At 43.6% G+C, this 19,839-nt stretch overlaps 1 protein-coding gene across 4 annotated transcripts in view; it reads right to left on the bottom strand.

The window, feature by feature from the left end:
- Window positions 1-2,550: 2,550 nt before the first annotated feature.
- Window positions 2,551-19,839, bottom strand: part of WARS2 (tryptophanyl tRNA synthetase 2, mitochondrial) — a 51,459-nt gene continuing 34,170 nt past the window's right edge. For 2 of the 4 annotated variants that reach the window (XM_037390733.1, XM_037390734.1), the window contains 4 exons: window positions 18,651-18,731; window positions 16,828-16,913; window positions 14,057-14,175; window positions 4,232-11,972 (listed from right to left, as the gene is read on the bottom strand). In XM_037390733.1, the coding sequence (XP_037246630.1) occupies window positions 11,524-11,972; window positions 14,057-14,175; window positions 16,828-16,913; window positions 18,651-18,731 (735 nt within the window). In that variant the 3' untranslated portion in view covers window positions 4,232-11,523. Of the gene's footprint in view, window positions 11,973-14,056; window positions 14,176-16,827; window positions 16,914-18,650; window positions 18,732-19,839 lie in introns of all 4 variants that reach the window. The other 2 variants (XR_005104700.1, XR_005104701.1) reach the window with 2 other exon arrangements.

A 19,839-nucleotide genomic window follows, 5' to 3' on the forward strand; every position in this document is an offset into this window, starting at 1 on the left:
ATGCTTGAAAAGAAAAGAGCACTGCTGCCCGCCGCTGCCGCCCCCCGCCTCCCCCCCGCACATCCGTGGGGTATTTCCAGGCCAACCTGGGGTTAACCTCGCTCATCCCGGAGCTCGCACTGCGGCAGTGCTGCATGCCGGGGCGCTCGGCACCTCGCACGTGTACTCCCGCCTCGGCGAAACGCGCTCGCTTTGGCCAAAGTAGGATGCAGGCAATCACTGCCTTGCTTTAAGCTCCCCCGAAAGCCCCCGGACGGGGACAAGTTGTGCCCACCCACGAGCGTGAGGCCCGAGGAGGCCGGCAGAGGCGGAGGGCTCCGGGCTGGCCCCGCGCCCCCAGCCTGCTCCCGGCGCTGGAAGACTGGCGGGGCTCCGACCCCGCGGGGATGCAGGGCCACGCCAGGTTTAGTATCGCACTGCAAATCTGCAAGAGGCTCAGGGTTGGGATACACGGCCAGGATCGGACGTGGCTTTCCAAACCCTACGTCTCTGCTTTTGTTTGGAAGGCAGATGGAGCCAGCCGCGGCAGGGCCGGCGGGGAACCAGTAAAGCCAAGAGGAAAAGGTCGCGTATCGGAGCTTGGGCTGCAACAACACAAGCCGGGCGTCTCAGCCTGCCGAGGCATTCATCCTGCCCTGGCTGCGATCAGCAGGATCAGGTGTATTTTGCCCTGTCGATCCTATTGACCTCGCTTGAAAACAAAGTAATGAAAAGGTTTCTCGGGCGGTGCAGCACGCTTCTCCCCCTTTCCCCATGTTACGGAGGGGACGACTCGGGCCAGTCTTCGGCTCGTTTCGAGTTTATCGCGTTTAGGGAAGCGGGGAGGGCTTAGCAAGTAACTCTCGATGAGCAGATCTGATCGTGCCCGCACAGCACCCTCCCGAATGCTTTCAAACCACTCGGACACTGAAAGCAGCCCCAGCCCCCGGCTAGCTTGAATAATCGCCGGGAGAGGGGCTGGAGTCCCCCTCGCATGCCCTGGGGGGCTTCCCGACCCCGAAGGTGGGGCAGGGTATTATGCTCCGTTTTCTGCTCTGAAATTTACGGAAGGGGCGAGGAAAGAGCCCTTCGGGATGCCAAGATCTCGGGATGGCCTCGGCTGCCGGGGCTCTGCTCCGTGCAGTAAGCAAGCATCGCCCCAGAGGGAGGGAGGAGGAGGAGAAGGGGCTCGGAAAGGCGGTACGGAACTTGAGCGTCAAGACGCCTCCTGTTCTTGGGTTTCGGTGTTTGGTTGGTTGGTTATTTTACATTTGGGAGGGCTCGGTGGGTGCCCTGATGCCACGGGGGAGCCCGGGGCCACAGCCCAGCCCCGGTGCGGAGCCGCGCAGCGCCGCGGCACGAAGCTGCTGGGAGACCTGTATTCACCCCGCAAATACCGGGCTCCCTCCCCGCGGGAATCAGTTTAAATTTGGAAGCCTTGGGCTGCACCTCCTGGTACCCACGGAGCCCGGCGCCGGCCCTCCCGCCGCGGACAGAGCAGCGAGACACATGCAGAAGCAGCAGTGGGCTGCGTGCCGCGGGGAACCTCGGCCCCGGGGGCCTTGGGGGGTCTGCCCGCCCCGCAGCCCCCGCCCCGAGCCCGCGGCTGCCCCCTGGCGCCCGCCGCTGCAAACTGCGCTCCCCCGCCGGGACCCACGCGGGAGGCAGCTCCCCCGCAGCGGGGATGCTCCTTCCCACCCACGGAGGCTGAGCAACGCTCCCCACTGCTGTTTTAACTCAGGCCTGTTTCCTCGGTGGGCCGCTCTTTTCGGGGTGGGGAGCGGGGAATGGCTTGCAACAGCGGCAGGCAGGGTCATCGCACCCTGGAGACACCCACCGGCAGAGTGAAGGACCGAAAGCGCAGAGGGACCAGCTCCTTAAAAAAGAAAAAAAACCACCTCAAACTGTTTACTATTCAGGAAATTTAGTAATTATTTTTCCCCTCCTTGTAGTGGCATTACCCTCCATTTGATATTAGATCCATGCCGGAGGCCCTTGCTTTCAGGCTGCAAAGAGGAGACAAAGATTAAGGAGCTGCAGTAAAGACCATAGTGTAAGTTTCTTTCAGGACGTTTTCAAGCATTTTGCAGCAGAACAAAAAGTATCAAGTTAGAAAGCAACAGCCTACAGGTTTCTGCAAAGCAGAGAACTTTGACGCTTTCACTGGATCCATTATTTATTACTCTGGATTGAACTGTCTGCCCTCCAGCACGTTTCACTGTGTTTATTTATGCCACAAGCATCACTAATAGAGCATCTCAGGAAGAAATACTGTCACTCGGCACCAAGTGAGGGTATCTTCAACTGCAAGGCTCAAAGTGCTTAGCAAATATTAGTTTAGCCTCCCAATACCTGTGTAATGAAGTCTCCTACATCTTATTTCATAGCGAGGAAACTGAGACAAAGCAGTTAAGCAACTTGCTCCAAGGCATCAAAGAAGGTAAAATATTTTTAGATTTTCTTTGCTTAAGCAAAGAGCAAAACTCTTCCTGCAGAAATAACGCTAAAGGAATGAAAAACTGCACGGCAGACAACAAAGACCCAAATCAGATTAAAAACATCAGACCAAAATGGCCTTGGTGATGCACATTTCATTGTTTTCTATGAAGCTGTAGCAAAACATTCTACAAGGTTGACAGGAAATCTTCTCTATTTTAATTCTCAGCTGCTGATGCTCAGCTGCAGCTACGTTACACTTTTCTTTTAAACTAACGAGAACTAAAACGCCACCCCCACCCCCCAACCTTCCAGCACCCATTAAATCTTCTCAGGCCATCCAGAGATCTCCCTTGACAACCCCACTCATCATTTACTGAAACAACCTCATAAACCACAAAGATGACATTCACACTTCAGCTAATCCATCTCCTCCAAAGCAGCAGAGTAGAGTGAAGCCCTTTTGAGTCCGGACTTTGCTGCCTTAAAGAAGGAAAAAAGTTTCTATTCCTGCCAGCATGTGATGCTGGTAAGCAGAATGGATTACAACAGCAGCGATGCTCACCACCTCAGTTTTGCTGTTACTCTACACAGGTATATTGTGAATCTACTTTAACAGCACTGTTTCTCTGTAGGAATTAAGCCCATTAGAAATAAGTCCCTTGCAAGAGCACATTTCATCTTCAGCGGAGCCAGAACAACCTGCTCCTCTGTACAACTGAGCAGCACACCTGGATCCAAGAATCCAAGATCTTCAGAATCCCAGCCCACCCAAGTCGTTTCTGCAATAGTTACTAAACACCAAAATGATACTCTCCCAACAGGTCACACCAACGCTACGCCACCTGCAGCCTTCACGCAGCCCACATAGTAAGTTCATCCACTTCACAGCTTCCTTCTAGTAGGGGGGATTCACGTTGCTGAGCATAAGCCAGGAGTGTCACAGCTCAGATCAGTTGCCTCCATGGCAGCAGCAATCCTCTCCCAACTAACGTTTTCCCAAGGTCTGTCAAGGCCCTTCTGTCTTGTGTGTCAAGGTGCGTGCTGAGCAAACGCGCTAGCTCTGGGACAGGAATGGGTCCAGTCGCTGACATGCAGTGTGTTCAGCCTGTGACTAGACAGTAAATCCAGTGCTTCTTGTGAAGTGTTCTTGGTAGGATGGGGAGGAGCTTTCTGTGCATCAAAGCTAGAGTTAAAACAGCGGTCCTTTGAGATGCCTCGTCCAAACGGATTCCACATATGCCCCAGGAACATATGACTGGATTCTTTTAAGAGACACAGGCAATGAAGCCCAGCATTAACTCTGTACACCTTGCTTCCTGTTGCAAGACAAAAGTGTAACCTATACTTAAGAGCAAGAATCTCAGGAGAACAGATGGAAGGCAGGACACACAACATATGTGGGTAACAAGCCTTGAAGAACCACAGCTACTGTAAGGTAAATACCTGCCCTTTCCCCTTCCTCCGAATATCCACACAACTTCAATTTTGGGGGATTGCAAGTACATATGTCAGTTGATGAAGTTTGCCTAAAAATGCTACACTGCCACTCACAGTTTGCATTTGGCCCACAAGCCTAAACAGAAAATTGCTCTTTTTCCCATTCTTGTTGCAGGAACATCTGCCAGGCAGGCTGTGAAGGAGTAAGTGTGGGCAGAGCAAGCCCCGACCCACTCAGAAAGATCTTTCTTGGCTTGAGTACTCAAGAGGCACTTATTGAGACCTTTGTTATTCATTCAGCAAACACCACAAAGAGAATCTTGAAATATATTTGAACAATTGTTTCCAGTCACAATAAAAAGTCAGTCTCACAACATTCAACATACACGGTTTTACTTTACTCAGAGAGTGATGTGGTTTAAGGAAGCAAACATGGAGGTAAACAGGGTGAATGAAGCCAGAGACCACCTACACCAGAAACTCTGGGTAATGCCAGAGAGTAGTCTTGTTTTGATAAGTTTCATCTGTATTTAGCTTAACAATATGTTTCTATAAACCCTGGGGCACGAGGAAAGTTTTCACCACAGGTAGCAGAGGACATACATTCAATGTTTCTAACAGAAGTTTCATTAATTTTATCAGCACGTGACCATTATTTCATGTTGATGGATGACAATAAAGTCACACCAACAACAAAGGTATGCCTCGGAAATCAGACCAACGGGCGAGTTGTAGATACAACAGCATGTGGGACTAGTGATGCTGGCCATGCAGGATCTTGCCTGTGTTTGAATGACCTGAACAGCAAGCATCTGTTTTCAGAATAGTTTAGGAGAATATGCTGGTTTTGGCCGGGGTAGAGTTAATTTTCTTCACCATAGCCGGTATGGGGCTGTGGTTTGTATTTGTGCTGGAAACGGCGCTGGTAACACAGGGATGTCTGTCACTGCTGAGCAGCGCTTACGCAGGGCCAAGGCCCCTTCTGCTCCTCAGGCTGCCCCGCCAGCAAGTAGGCTGAGGGGCACAAGAAACTGGGAGGGGGCACAGTGGGGACAGCTGACCACAGGGGTAATTCCTCCCCATACGGCATCATCCGCAGCATATAAGGCTGGGGGAAGAAGCAGGAGGGGGGGGATGTTAAGAGTGATGGTGTTCGTCTTCCCGAGTAAGTGTTACGTGTGATGGAGCCCTGCTGACCTGGGGATGGCTGAGCACCTGCCTGCGGTGGGAAGCGGTGAATGAATTCCTTGTTTTGCTCCGCTCTTGCATGCGCGGCTTTTGCTTTACCTATTAACCTGTCTTTATCTCGACCCACAAGTCTTCCCACTTTTACTCTTTCAATTTTCTTTCCCACCTCACTGGGGGAGAAGTGAGTGAGCGGCTGGGTGGTACTTCATTACCGGCTGGGATTAAACCATGACAGACACCAAGAGAGATCTAGTACCACCTTGCTCTGCCATAAGCTGTTGCTTCCCACCTGTAAGGGTTATTCCATTACCCCTTCAAATTAGCCTCGTACTGTCTTTATATTGATCATATCGAGGAAGCAGGTGGCTTACTTTACTCCACCATCCCATACAGCCATGTGACTTCTTGTGTCAGCCATATGAATGAGGCTATATGACCATGCTATCATATCCAGGCTTTTACAAGCATGCTGTTACCACCAAGCATTTAATAACTTTTAAGGATTTCGGTGCTGGAACTCTTGTCCTGACATTTCATCTTGCAGATAGACCAAATATAGCACATCTGGAACTGATCGAGCCTTCTGGTGTGGCACAGATTTGCTGTTCCTGTCTCACAGCCATGTTGGAGTGCTGAGAGCACAACAGCACAACAGACGTTAAGCTCAGTGCTTAGTTTCATGTCCACAGGCAGCACAAGACCGCTCCTGTAGTGGATAATTTCATCTTCAGTCATGGTGTTCTATGACAGCAATTTACCACAGTAGCAAAATATCTTCCCAGATGTTAAACTGTTTATTGTACCTGGGCACACGTGCTCATCCCTTGGTGCAGGAGGTTGGCATTTGGTTTCATGCAAAATAATTGTGAAACCAAAGCTGCTGCCTAAAAGCAAAATGATCAATGAATTCCATTTACATAATAATGTGGGACTGTTGCAGGTGGACTGGTTTTTCAATGGCAAAAAACCAAATAACTACTACTCTGTCAAACCTTCCACAATACTACCATTAGCACAGCCAACAAAACTGACAGCAAAGACAGTGGGATTCAGCACAGAACCTTTTGTCACAATAAAGAGAATTCTCCATTACTTCAGCTGTCATCTGGTCACCAAAGGACTAAGCGTGATAGAAAGCTTCATTGGAAATTCAGTGTTTAACAAAAGTCTTCTCTCACAACCTAGTGAGTTAAAAAACCCAAACCAAACCACAAAAGCTTTAATTAGATGAACAATGTCACATATGATCACAGTTTTGCTACAGCATTTTCCCTGAAACTGGCTGAAGCAATCAGTGAAGTCCCACGATGTAAGAGACTTCTGAAATGACGAGAGGACATGCCTGAGTCCTTCAAGACTTTTGACAATGCAATACACTGGCATTCTTCTTGCAGCTATTGTTGCCGAGTTTATGCAGAATGAAGGAACAGATCAAATAATTTGAGGAAATTAGACCATCTGATATAACAGAAAGATGGATTTTGTTTTCCTTGCAAGAACAGATAACGTCTTTCCTGAACAGAAACCCTTTTCCACTAGACTCCCTATGCTAGCTTGCTAGACTATTTTGCTCTGTGAAGCAATCAATCAGTCATAAATGAACAGGTAGGCAGCAGCATCCAGGAACTCAAATGCAGAGACATTGGTACAGGTGAAAGATCTATCTGTTGTTCTGAACATAAATCTAACCAAGCTGGGCCACTGAAAGAGCGTGCTCATTAGATTTAGGACTCAAACCCACTTGGGTCCATATTGTTGCTATTACCAGAACAACACACAGACCCTCTCTGAGTTTTGTCATAATCCTTGAACCATATGGATAAGTAGAACGTGCATCAGAGCAGTAATGAAAAATACGCATGAGTCATTCAGAACGGCCCTCTGGCTCTTACTGATCCTACAACAACTACTGAAATTGGTATTGTAGCTTATCAAAAACAAGCTGTTTTGGGAAATACCCATTTTGGGAAAACATCCAAAGGCTTTGGATCTGAGGATTAGATTTGGCTTTAGCTAATGGTTTCCAAACAGACTTCTGCTAACAAAATCATCTAGCAAACTGTGGAGACCAGAAAAGTTAAAAGTTTCATGCTATAGTACAGTCCTCAACAAATCAGATACAGAGTTTCTACATAAGCTAACATAAAGGCTTTCACCAGCATTATTTACTGCTCTGCTGTTGTCAGGATGATGATGGCCCTTAACCAAGGATAATAAAACATTTGCTCTGATAACCTATAGTCCCCAAACATTTAGATGCAGGTCAGTCCCCAGGGATCACATTTCACTGTCCTTCCTTAAACTTTCAGCTCACTCAGATTAACTCCCTAACCTTGAATAGAGGCAGCCATAATCCTGCAAAGGAATTTTGCTTGGTTTTTTGTAGATAAACACACACCGAATCAGAACTATGCACAAAACCTTCTGGAGGATCTAGGAACCCAGACCATGCTGTTTGAAAACTAAGCATACTTCAGCCCCATCTTTAAGAGTTACAAACAAATCCCAGTATAACGTACAATATACTTACACTCCAGTTATTTGAGGCAGGGGTGTACGCAAAAGCAGTGGCAGAATTAATTTATGAGGTCAATCACCATCTGGAGTCTCTGCTTATTGTTCCTGAATCTAAAATTGCCAGTAAATTCTGTGCTCTAAATTGGAAGCACAGAACTGAGACTCACTATCAGTGTCTTGTGATCAGTGATGACTTCCTAGGAACCACTGGCCGCAAAGGTAATATGTGTATAAATGTTTTACTTAGATCTTAGTTATTCACGTGGAGTTCATGTTTATCTCTAAAGTGAAACTCTTCCGTTACCTGGAGATGCTGGGATCTGCAGATCCCAACCACTACATACATTCTTCACAGGCATTAAACATACAGGAATGGGAAAAGAGGAGATTCTGAGACTAAGACACAAATTACTGCACACACTTGAGGAAAAGGATCACTGAAGAAAAGGAAGCTGACACAAAGGGCCACACAGCAAGGGGTAAGGACACCTCTCCATCCTTCAACTCTTCTTTCTCCAGCCAGGAAAGACGCAGTTGGATCTTTTTCCCACCCAGTCCTGGAAAAGAACACCTTACAATGACTTCCACGGCACCACAGGGAACGTCTTAACACCAGCACTGTGGCTGGGCTCAGGAGTGAGTGTGCTTCTGCAGACCCCCCCACTGTCTGCACTAACTAGACTTCAGCAGGCATCACAGAGCAGTCTCAGGGAATATGAACTGGATGAAACCAAACATGAAAACACATTTCAGTGGTGCACCTACTGCACTCCAGATGTAAACAAACAGCAAATCCCTGGCACTGTAATAACCTGGACTAGAGTGAGTGAGACAAATCCTTCTGAATACCATAGCATCAAGCCTTCCCCAACAACTCTCCAAAAAGCTGCTCTAACTCATCCACACTACTTTGTTAAAGTTAACACTGCCACAGAACACCATCTGGAAAGGGTGTTTGCAAAGATGTTCTGAAAAGGAAACAGGGAGGCAGAAGAAGAGCAAAGACATCAGAGTAGCTTAGTATCAAACAACTTCTGCTGGTAGTAGTGAGCACACATTGCCATAAGCTCCGCTTCTTCTTGCCAAACTCCTCCCAGATGCTAAGTAAACAGCTCAAGGAACGCAAAGAGGCAGCTAGACTCAACCTGAATGCCAAGATGGTTAACTTCCCAGAAAAGCCACACTCTAAGAAAACTGAAATAGGCACCAGATAACTGCACACACCTACATTACAGTTGTCTCCTCTCAGGGGACTCTAATGATCATGGCTGTTAGTGGAACTGGGATTATTTCACATTGGGCAAAAAGAGCTTTTATTTTGAGAATTCCTCCACAGGAGCTACTAAAATAAAAAGCTAAGTCAACAATCAGTAGGTGAACATACTCATTTTACACAAGTTTAACTTTCCTGAAGAAGAAAAAACAGGCATGTTTCCTTACTTGAAGGAAATAGGTTAGGCAAGTAAGATTTGTTTGACTGATAGGGGAAAGGGAGGGGAAAACTGCAATCCATTCTTGAATTAAAAAGAGAAAAATAGTAAATTTGATTGAAACACTGCTAAGTATGTATTATATTAAACCCTACCCCAAAGAAAGGGATCTTTTGAAACTTTTCTTCCTGCTTCACCTATGTGATTTTCTTAAAAAAAAATAATAATCTCTAAGTTTTGGAAAGACTACTCAGAACAGTTTGGGTAACAAGCCAGAATTGCCTGTTGATGTCACCCCCCCCTCCTTTTAAAATAAATTTTATTGAAGACATATGAACACTGCTATTTCCTTTTCACTGCAAAGAAGGTGTGTTGAATGGCAACCCTATATATTAGGTGATTTGAGTATCAGAAGTGTAAAGACACCTTGAATCTATGACTTGTCTTTGAATATATGCTCCTATCTTTGCTAGTGAAAAAGAGGAACAGGTAGAAGCTAGACACACTCATGTTAAAGATCTGCAGTATCTCCATGAGCAGTGTTTTAGCTTCTCTTGTGGGACCTTTGCAGCAATCAAGCCATGTCTAAAAGTGCACAAGTGTCACAGCAAACATTTTATGCCAAGTCATTAAGCAGTGATAACTGTGTACCTTTATTTTTTGTCTTAGCTCCCATGCAGACCAATGCAGCTGTTAAACGCTGACAAAAGTTTTGTACAACTACCTAAATATGCGGTTATAGTCCCTTCCTAGTCTGCTACAGTTAATTTGAAACCAAAGACTATTTTTGAATATATTCTTTCCAGAGGACATTACCTTGGACTTGACTACACCGAGTTTGGTTTCCCATCATTCTGTCTCCATCCACTCTGTTCCTCTAGTCTTGACTAACTTTAGAAACTCTGTCATCATAGAGTTCTTGCATGGCAGTTCTCTTCTCCAGATCCCTAACAAATAAATACAGGTCTCAGTACAGATCTGCAGATGCTCAGTCCACAACTTCTTGTTTTGCAAAATTAAATAATTCTTTCTGAATCACCTCACTACGATAATTAACTAAATTTAAAACTAAATAGCTTCTTTTTTTTTTTTTTAAAGAAACAAACAAACTCACTACGCAGAACTCCACCCAGTTTTGCTAATTCAGTCGTGCAGGACTGCAGTCCTTCAGGACAAATGCCATAGGCGTATAACGGTTCTGAGCTGCCAGAGTACAGGATGAACTCAAATTACATTACAGTACAGCAATCTCAAACACAGCACCATTAAGTGCAATGATACACTTAAATATGCTGGCACAGGACCAGTAGGGCTTTCATTACCTTTTAACATGTACTACTACTCAGTCTTCAGAAAAGGCTTGTCTCCTTTTGGCAATTCCCCTTTGCCACACGTTTCCCAACAAATGCCATGGTCCTTGAGTCCCAGTCTGCGGGTTTTGTGCGGCCTAAGTCCAGTGCAGGTTGACACCATTCTCCCATCACTGAGCTTTCTTGAGGTTCAGTACTGAGAGTTCATAAAGATCTATTTAATCCCATTCTATCTCTGGCTTCAGCACAATTTTCTAAACAAGTAATTTTGTAAATTTTACAGAACATTCTCTGATTTCTCAACCTAAGATTTCTTTCACATAGGATTACATCTTTTCCACTGCACCTTTTCTACAGAAATCTTAGATTTGATGCTGAACTGAAAATCCTGGAGCTCCCTGCTAAACCAAACAGCAGGTGGAACAGGAGCAGCTGAAACACATGTCATTTCTCACTAAAGCACCTTAGGCCTGATTGCCAGGATGGCACAGGCGGCAGAAGTGACATTCAAGTCCACTCTCTGGATTCTGTGGAGTGACTATCAAAGAGGCCATCTAGCTCAGCAGTCACAGTGAGTTTTAGAGTATGGATAGCCATATCCATACGACACACTGACTCACTTCACGCAAACTAGATGCAGATATAAAATCATGTTTGATTGACACGATAGGGAGTTTGAAGACACAATAGGGAGAAGCATTAAGTTCTCTCTTCATCACCCTGAGCATTTTGATTTGCAAGCCTGTGTTTTTATTCTAGTTATCCAAGAACACATTCCACCACGGTATCAAAGCTGAATAACCACCAATGGGATGAGCTGTCCATCTGTACCAAGATCACATACACAGCTAAGGATGTTCTTCAGAAGATTAAAGATCTTTCTGCTAGATTCTGATCACCTTGGCTATACCTCAGCTGCTTGCAGTGGTCAATGGAAAAGCCCAAAACCCCATTTGGGCAACCTTATAGTGTGTTTTGCATGATTTCTTCATGAATTGTGAGTGCTTCTGCCCTCCCTCTTTGACTATGCAGACAAGCTCAGTGCTGGTCCCACTAGAAATACCTGGCTTAATGCAGATTTTTTTAATGCAAACACCTTCAATGTTCTACTTGGATCTTTCCTGGAAAAAAAGTTGTTGTTTCAAACCAAAATGATTAAGAAGACAGAAATAACAAAACGTCTGTCCCAGGAAACAAAAGTCCTTGCAACTACTCAGTAGTTTCTACTGAAATCCCACCATTTGTCTTATTTCTTGATAGATGGGGGCAGCCAGTTCTTTGGCTTTTTTTGCTCCATCCTCTAAAACCTTTATCAGATGGGATTTGTCCTCCTGGAGTCTCCTGATTTCATTCCTGATAGGTGCAAATTTTTGAATAACTGACTCTGCTACCACCATTTTGTAGTGAGCAGTGTCGAGACCAGCAGATTGGTGCAGCACTTCTTTGATGCTAAGCCCTGTTACTGCAGCATGAATGGAGACCAGATTGGAGACACCAGGGCGACTGGCTGGGTCGTAGGTCACCTCAGAGGTAAAGTCAGTCACAGCTTTGCGGAATTTCAGCACTATTTCATCAGGGCTGTCTGCTATGTTAACAGTAGCTAACTTCTGTGGGTCTGACTTGGACATCTTCACTGTTGGATCTCTGAGGGATTTTATTTTCTTCGTTGTACCTTAAAAAAAAAAAGGGAGGGGGAATAATTATGAAAACTGGAAGACAATGTTTTTTTAATGACAATTGCTATGAACACTTTGCAGCAGCATGATGAAGCTCTTTATTTATCCTTGTTTAAAAATGAGTTGTGAGCACAATTGTGTACATTCCTATTTATTCCTTATGCCTTCCCTGCCCTCTTAAGTCACCTCTCTCCTCCCACAAATTAAATGAAAACCTGCACCATTTCTCCCCTCCTTGCTAAGCAGAAACTTCTGTTGGGCCACTTCCTAATATTTTCTGTGTCTACCTGCTCGTTTTCCCTGAAAACTCTCTTCTCCCTTGTGTTCCTGGCACTGGAGAAAAGTTACTTAGAGAGCACAGACTGCACATTACTGAAAGGTTCTGTAACAGTGGAGAAACAGGTTAAACCCACTGGTAAAAAAGAATCCCAGAACAGTTAGTCTCCTTATTTTAGGAAACTGCCATGCAAATATCTTGGTAGTTCTCCTAAATAGCAATAAAGACAGTTATTAAAAGTTCCCAAACCAAACAATAACCAGGTCTGTTACAGGGAAAGCACTGTTCAGATACGAAAGGTGCGGGTATTGTACAAACCACTAAGATATATGTGCGTGTACCTGAAATAGAGTAGGAGTATTAGGGGAACATTGTGAGGTACTTTAACAGCATCAACTGTTTCAGTCTTTTACCATGAAACATCATGCATGGAGTACACATACCATCACTGATCTAGAAAGGACTCATGCCGGTTGTTTTTAGACACCTAATACAGCCCATTAAATTATCCACATACTACTCATAGACACGTATGTACTCAGTGAAAGGGTGTTCCAGGGTCCAATTCAGACTGCCCCAGAAAGCTCTGTGTTCTGAATCACCTTTTGTAAGAGTCTGTCTCTTTTCTGTGAATCTGAAGGAGTCCAGGTAATCTAGCTGCCTGCAGCTAGTAAGTATGAATAGGTTCCTAACTCCTCCATTCATTTAGGATATTTCATTGGTTTGCATATACTTGTGAACTTATGAAGGTATGCTCTTCATCAGACAAATTAAAAGTTTTGGGTTTTTTTTTCCCCACCCTGTTTTTTTTTGTTTGGTTTGTTTTTTTTTCAAATTGAGGTTTTTATTTCCTGGGAAACAGTCTCACCTGCATCATAGGCTACACTCAGCTCCTCATTACAGTGCTTAGTATTTAATTGTTCATTAGAAACGGCAGAGTTTGCAAAACCTAGCATTCTCTAAGCTCCACTCTGGGTCTAACACCATTTTTGTCACTGAGGCTTGAAAACTGAGAAAGGTTTATTACTGCCTGTCTTTTCTAAGGTGAGAGCTCCTTGCCCTTTTAGGGGCGAAGGTCTCTGCTGTGCATTCCTCTACATTACTTACAACAAAGATGCAATGCTTCTTCCTTGCCCAATTCTTCACGTTTCTTAACAAACATGCCATTTGCGCCATCTGATTCCTCCTCACTCCCCCGGCCTATGACCTTACAGCTCAAAAATGGCTGAGAAGATTTGCCTTGTAAGTCTCCCTGAGTCCAAGATCAAAAATGGAAAGTGTAAGCTCTGCAAGATACCCCTACTGAAACATGCAAGTATATACTAAACACACTCAAAAGATTTTTGAGCACTGTACCAATAAACCTACAAGCTGTTTAGCATGCTTAATGTAAACACCTACCACTCAGATCCTGAAGAATTCTGATTGCTAGAGGTCTCTTGTCTTTTTGCTTACTTGTCTCCTGAACTAACAACATGGAGCAGAGACCCAGTTCTTAAAAGGTCCAATACTTGAAGAGCAAGGCTGACTGGCAGCAGCAGAGTGCATCTGGCCCCCTGGACTAGAATACCAGACGTCACATACATTCCTCCACCAGGGATTTGGAAAGCCTTATGTCTATCTGGGGAATTCAGTTTCACAGCCTCTAGTCTCTTGTTGTCAGCTTTTAATTTTCCACTCCCTTAGCACCAGTTTGCTCCCTTTTCTTTGTCCCTGAAACTATTTCCACAACATTTAAATCCATCTTCAACCCTGAAGTGCAGTTAAGGGGAACGAAAACAAAAAACACCAAGACCAGCTCACTTAAAATGGCTTTGGGCACAGGAAAGAATTCTCCATATTTCTTGTTGAAATGGTGTGCTATATCTTGGGCTAGTTCCAGGTGCAGGACTTGATCTTCTCCAACGGGAACATGTGTCGACCTTTTAATAAAAGACAGATACAGGAAACTCAGCAAAGCTCTCTGGTTCTGCTGAAATGCTACTCAAGACTGTCACAGCTTCTTCCATGACTGAGGGCCAGATTGAGCCACCGAGTCCCAGCTAGATATAGGTGCTCTGGGAAAAGATCCCAAATTCACTATATCCCAGGATGAGCTTCCTTTTTGTGCTGAACTGAAGCATATCTCCAAGGGCAAAAATAGCCCTTTGCAACAACATATACAGTAAAGATACCAATAAGAGCAAATCATTAAACTCAGCTCAAAGAAAGGTTTTTGTAGCATCTCCTGCTGTCTCTTTAGAGATCAAAGAGCATGTGTTACAGTATATGAACAAAGTAAGGAAGGTCTGTAAGGCGTAAAGTGCAAGCACCTTGCCTTGTCAAGTCTCAGGAAAACTTAACTGTTGTTGAGAAATTCGTACTGTGGATTTATCAAGGGAAGGAAAGAAGAGAATGGTTCTTCCTCATGGATCACCACTGTATAAATATCATGTTGGCCAGTGCCTCTATTGCCGCAAATGTTATCATTCATAGAGGAGAACTGTTAAGATCAAAGGATCATTTGATCTTCTGTAGTGAACTCAATAGCCTGAATGCAGTACTGGGGGAAAACAAAATCCGCATGAGAGGACATGAGGAGGTGAAGAATCCATTGCTTCCCCTGGTGATTCTTTCCCACAGTTAATCATAGTCACTAAAAATGTATGATTCCTTTAGATGAGGCAGACTTGAAGTCTTGCCAGCTTTTGATTACTCTCCCTCCCCCCCCCCAGCCCCGATCTTTTTTTCTAAGGCTTGTAGGGTATTCAGCTCTGAATCCTGGATATGTTCCAGTGTAAGAAAGTTCACTATGCATCTTTTAAGGTCCCAGAAAATTTCAGTTCAACATGGTGCTTCCTCCTTCCAATTCTGAATTACTGGGCTGACATCCAGGAATCAATTTGTCCACCTTTATTCCCCACCAAACAGTCAGCAAGGCAATCTAAAAACTGTTACAGTAGCCAATAGGAAATCACAGTGGCCTACAACTAACATAAAATCAGTTACCATAATCAATATACTTTAAGCAGGTCAAAAGAAATGTTTCCATATGACAAAATGGTTCCATATTCACAAAGTTTGCCACTAAACAGAAACCACATTATTTTTAGAAATGCTTCTGCATGATTCTTTGCCTTTTTCCTTGCTCGATTTTTAATATTTCTGCCCTGGTACTGTTTTTATTCCTTTCTGTTGTATATTTACCTTCTGTCCATTTTCCTGTCTCTTTGATCCTTGGTTCAACCAAATTAATACTGTTTCTCCCCCTCCTCCAGCTCTTAATTCTTCTTCAAGACTGCTGTTCCCTTCCTGTGTTTCCATTTCTCCCTGATTCTTGTTCCCCATATTATGTTTTTATGTTAAAACATTTCTTGTTAAAGATATTATGTCAAATTTCTTCAAAGAGATATTGTTTCCCTTTGACTTCCTTGTTTTGTGCTCTGTCTGGACAGCCTGCTGTTAATACACATGGTAGCAAACAAACCACAGGCTTCACTAAGGAATGATGAATCACATGATCTTATTAGAGATGGAAGAGACATAGATGGTTGGGCTGAATCAAAACAAGGTAATTCCTGATAATGCTGTCTAAATTTCATGCTTAGATACTGCTTGACAATCAAATGGGTCTCGCTGCTTAGAAGATCATTTTAATGTTCAAATTCACTCTGACTTTTGCTTGCTTTCCATTATTTTTAGTTAAAATTCAAGTGAATTAGAAATACCATCTACTGGTCTTGTAACAATACTGTTTTCCCCTACTAATGATCACTTAGGATTAAATTTCTTTAAGTACATTTTTCTGGGTTAACAGCTGGCTAATCTTGGGTTACTTTGTCCTCTAAAGTCCTTGTCCTCATAGTTCTGTATTAATTCTCTGTCCCAACAAATATTCACAACTTCAATTCAGAACAATTCCACAAAGTACAAACACTTGGAACCTAAAAATTAATACATAGTGCATTGCCTCTAACATGTACTTACTGAGACAGTTTAAAACATATTATGAAATACAACCAGTCGTGACAATGCCCTATAAAGTTCTATCAGCTAGGCTTCAAACTTAGGCATGCTGAGTCACCCAATCCCTCATTAGGGTGTATTTCTATTGCAGCACATAGTACACTGCAGAGAAAATTGAACTAGCTGAGGTGCCACAAGGTGCAGTGAATTATTCACTTTTTCATCAGTATCAACAAGCCCACACAGAACCCCACACTAATATGGGTATACCACACACAGCCAGTTTAAGTATCTCTACAGTACACTGCATAAAATAAAGCGTAACTACTTAAAAAGAAGGTAACATATATGTATGTGTGTGAACATGCAGATGTATAATTAAACATCAATGTGTTATAATTCCCTAAGAATTGAAGTGACCAGCTTTTTCTCTTTACAGCCCTTTCAGTTACTTTCAAACCAGGTTTCAACCAGCCACTTGAGAGGTAAAAAGCTGTCACCCATTTCCAATCTTCTGACCTAATCACACCCAGCTCCCCCACTTAATAAATTAGCATGTTGACCTGGCAAGCTTTCATTCTAATGCAGCTGAACAGAAATTGCCCATGGGCTCACATTCTGCCTCTTACTTGTACAGCAAAATATCTGCTGCTTGAAGCACAGGGTAAGTCAACAAACCAACAGTTCCTTCATTATTCTGGCTGGCACACTTCATCTGTTTGCAAAAGAAAAACAGAGAGGAATCACACTTTTGGTTAACGGTATCAAAGTCCGTGATTTTTAATTGATTAGAATTCTCATAATTTGAGTAACTAACTGTGTAACTCTAGAGAAAAGCATACCATGTAAAATCTACTCCTTGTGAATACACACATCGCATTTCATGTCCTGCATTTCTGAATTTTGCTACAGTGTTCTGATATTGTAGTGGGGAGAAAACGGGCTTTTGTTTTCTTTCTGTTTGTAATCTTACTAATGAAAATGATTAAAACCACAAACCAATCAGGCTGGGTTACTACACTCAGTATTGATAACCCCTACTTCTTACATTTAATTTTCAGCAATACATTTTTGAAACACTTTACAATAGAGATTTAAAAAGGCATTAATAACTGTGTTTCACAGAAAAAGAGATCAAGACATAGTGAACACAGTCACCAGAAGTCAGTGACAGTTAAGAGAACCCATAACTACAGGGGCAGAGTCCAGCGTTCTCTCCATTAGTTCATGTTGCTCCCCACAACCCACCCGCTGTCCTGAATCCTTCCCCACTCTAGAATATGGATCATTTAAATCAAGATAGTCAGGCTACAGATACTAATTCTGTTCTAGCAATAGCATACCTACTTTTTGCTTTTAGCAATAGTTAAATACAATAAAGCCCTTAAAATCTTAATTACTTCTTTAAGACTATTCAAATATCTTTAGATTTTTCTCACCCTCTCATACAGACCCTGTATTCTGTCTACACCTCTAAGTGTCTAGGGGTTCAGGGGAGCTAACTGGCAAAGCCTAGCACCTGTAACACCTATCTGTAGATTTGGAAAGTCAATCCAGTCAAAGCTGGATTTAAGAGCTTAACTTTAGAACCTGAGGTTTGAAAAGGCTGGCTTTAATCTATGCCATGCATTAACGCTGGTTGCTGTATTTAAGTTTTACTGTTTTTATTTAATTAAGAAGAAAAACAGGGAAAAAGAAAACATCTGGAGGTATTTAAGACTGCTCTGAACTCTGCAAGCCAAACTGTTCTAAAGAATTTTTTTTTCCTTTTTTGATACTCTTCTCTCCTGCCTTTTGGTTTTTCTGCTTACTAAATGCCAAAATAAAATACAAGGAAATTAAATGCAAGAATTCTGTGATGCAGTCATGCTGATGCAGCACCAAGATTAAGGAGATGAACATTTGAAACTTGTAAAGGCAAACATTTAAGGTGCATTAACTTCATCACTTAGCATGTTTTTAGTATTTATAATTTCTACACTCCTTTTCCAACATATGCTTCTTTTGTACCCTCCTCCATAAAATCTATAGAACAGCCACCCTCCACAGTGGGAAAAGAAAAGCTGTTTATGGAACTCCTTAATCAGTGAGGCTCAAGGTTTCCACTGCAGTATCTTGTAGTTGTTTTGCATTATTCAATAAGCATTGAAATAACTCCAAGCATTCTAGCAAATCAGTTTAACAACACTAAACAAACCTCCTATCTAGTACAGTTTCTGCAAGTCTCTGCCAAAATATTATCCTGTAGCTTCCAGCAGGAAAACATTCACTTGTAACAACAGACCTGGAAAGATAAGTTTTCCTCCTTCCACCACAGGACTAGAGAATTACTTAAACCTAAAGCAAGGATAACCAAGATACAGTTGGTACTTCACAGATAACAAGTATTTCAAGGACAGCAGTTCTACTGAATTCCCATGTGTTTCCTTTCAATTTATGAAACTGCCCATACCTTCCACTGGGGCAAGCGTAGCAGACGCGGCACGTTAGTTAAGCACCCAAGAATCCAGGCAAGTTCTGCATGCTCAGGAACCTGGAAGTACAAAGTCAGAATCTATTTTAACCTTCTGCATCTATATGCATGTTGTCTAAAAAATCAATACAGATAAATAGTATCAGAGATCAGAAAACCATTTATTTTTAATCTACTATTTTTTCAGTAAGTTCAAGTGACAAGCTAACGGAAAGGTTTAGACACCACATGGATTCAATGCACTGCATTCAAGCAGCATAGCAAGGTTCTTGATCCTGTCCGCTCATATTCTAAAAAAGGAAAAAAATGCTTTAGCAATACAGAGTTGAGCCACACGTAAACTAACCAACCACTGGCCTCTGTGCTACAGCCTCCCTACAATTTGAGATAATACATTAATAGTTACAAAAAACTCTTTGCCTTTCTCATTTCCAGTTGCAGTAAGTTACCCAAGCTTCGTTTCTTCTGCATCAGGGCCCCGAATGCCCTAATTTCCCTTAACTGTCCTCAGCAGCCTGACCTGAGCACTCCACCCATACCCTCTGCCTGTGGCCCCAGGAGCCCCATTTAAGCTCAGGCTAGACTGCCCTAGTCCTCACCTGAGCTACATCACACTGCAGCAAGTCTGGCAGTATAATAACTGCAGGTCCTTCACAGAAGCCTGAGCTAGCAGGCAGGGAACAAGAACTGGGCTGCTCTATAAGGCTGTGGCTGCAGAGAGCCACAAGCCAGGCAAGAACAGTTACCTCCCTAACCAGGACAAGGTCCTGCTGCATGTAATTAGGGCAGGGGTGGTGACAGTCTGGTGCTCATCACACACAGCAAAGTAATTAGTCACATCTTAGGTCAATTCATGAAGAAGCCCAGTGAGAAAACTGGGGCAGCAGGGCCAGGGTTGAGCATGGGTACACTGTGACATAGCTCAGGTGAAGACTGGGGACCTGAGCCTGAGCTTAACTGGAGCTCCTGGGGCACTGGGCAGAAGGTGCATGGGTGAATGGTCTAGATGAGGCTTGTCAGTGCTTTGGGTGCACCAACAGGTCTTAATGACCCTGACCTGCTGCAAAACAGGATTAACAGCTGAAGTGAAACTGCAGTACAGCCTGAATTGTGACTTAATTTGTCCCTCAGTTCTGCAATCCTGTCAAAAATAATACTGATCTGCAGA

Source organism: Falco rusticolus, chromosome 5 (assembly GCF_015220075.1).
Source record: "Falco rusticolus isolate bFalRus1 chromosome 5, bFalRus1.pri, whole genome shotgun sequence".
NCBI classification, from domain to species: domain Eukaryota; kingdom Metazoa; phylum Chordata; class Aves; order Falconiformes; family Falconidae; genus Falco; species Falco rusticolus.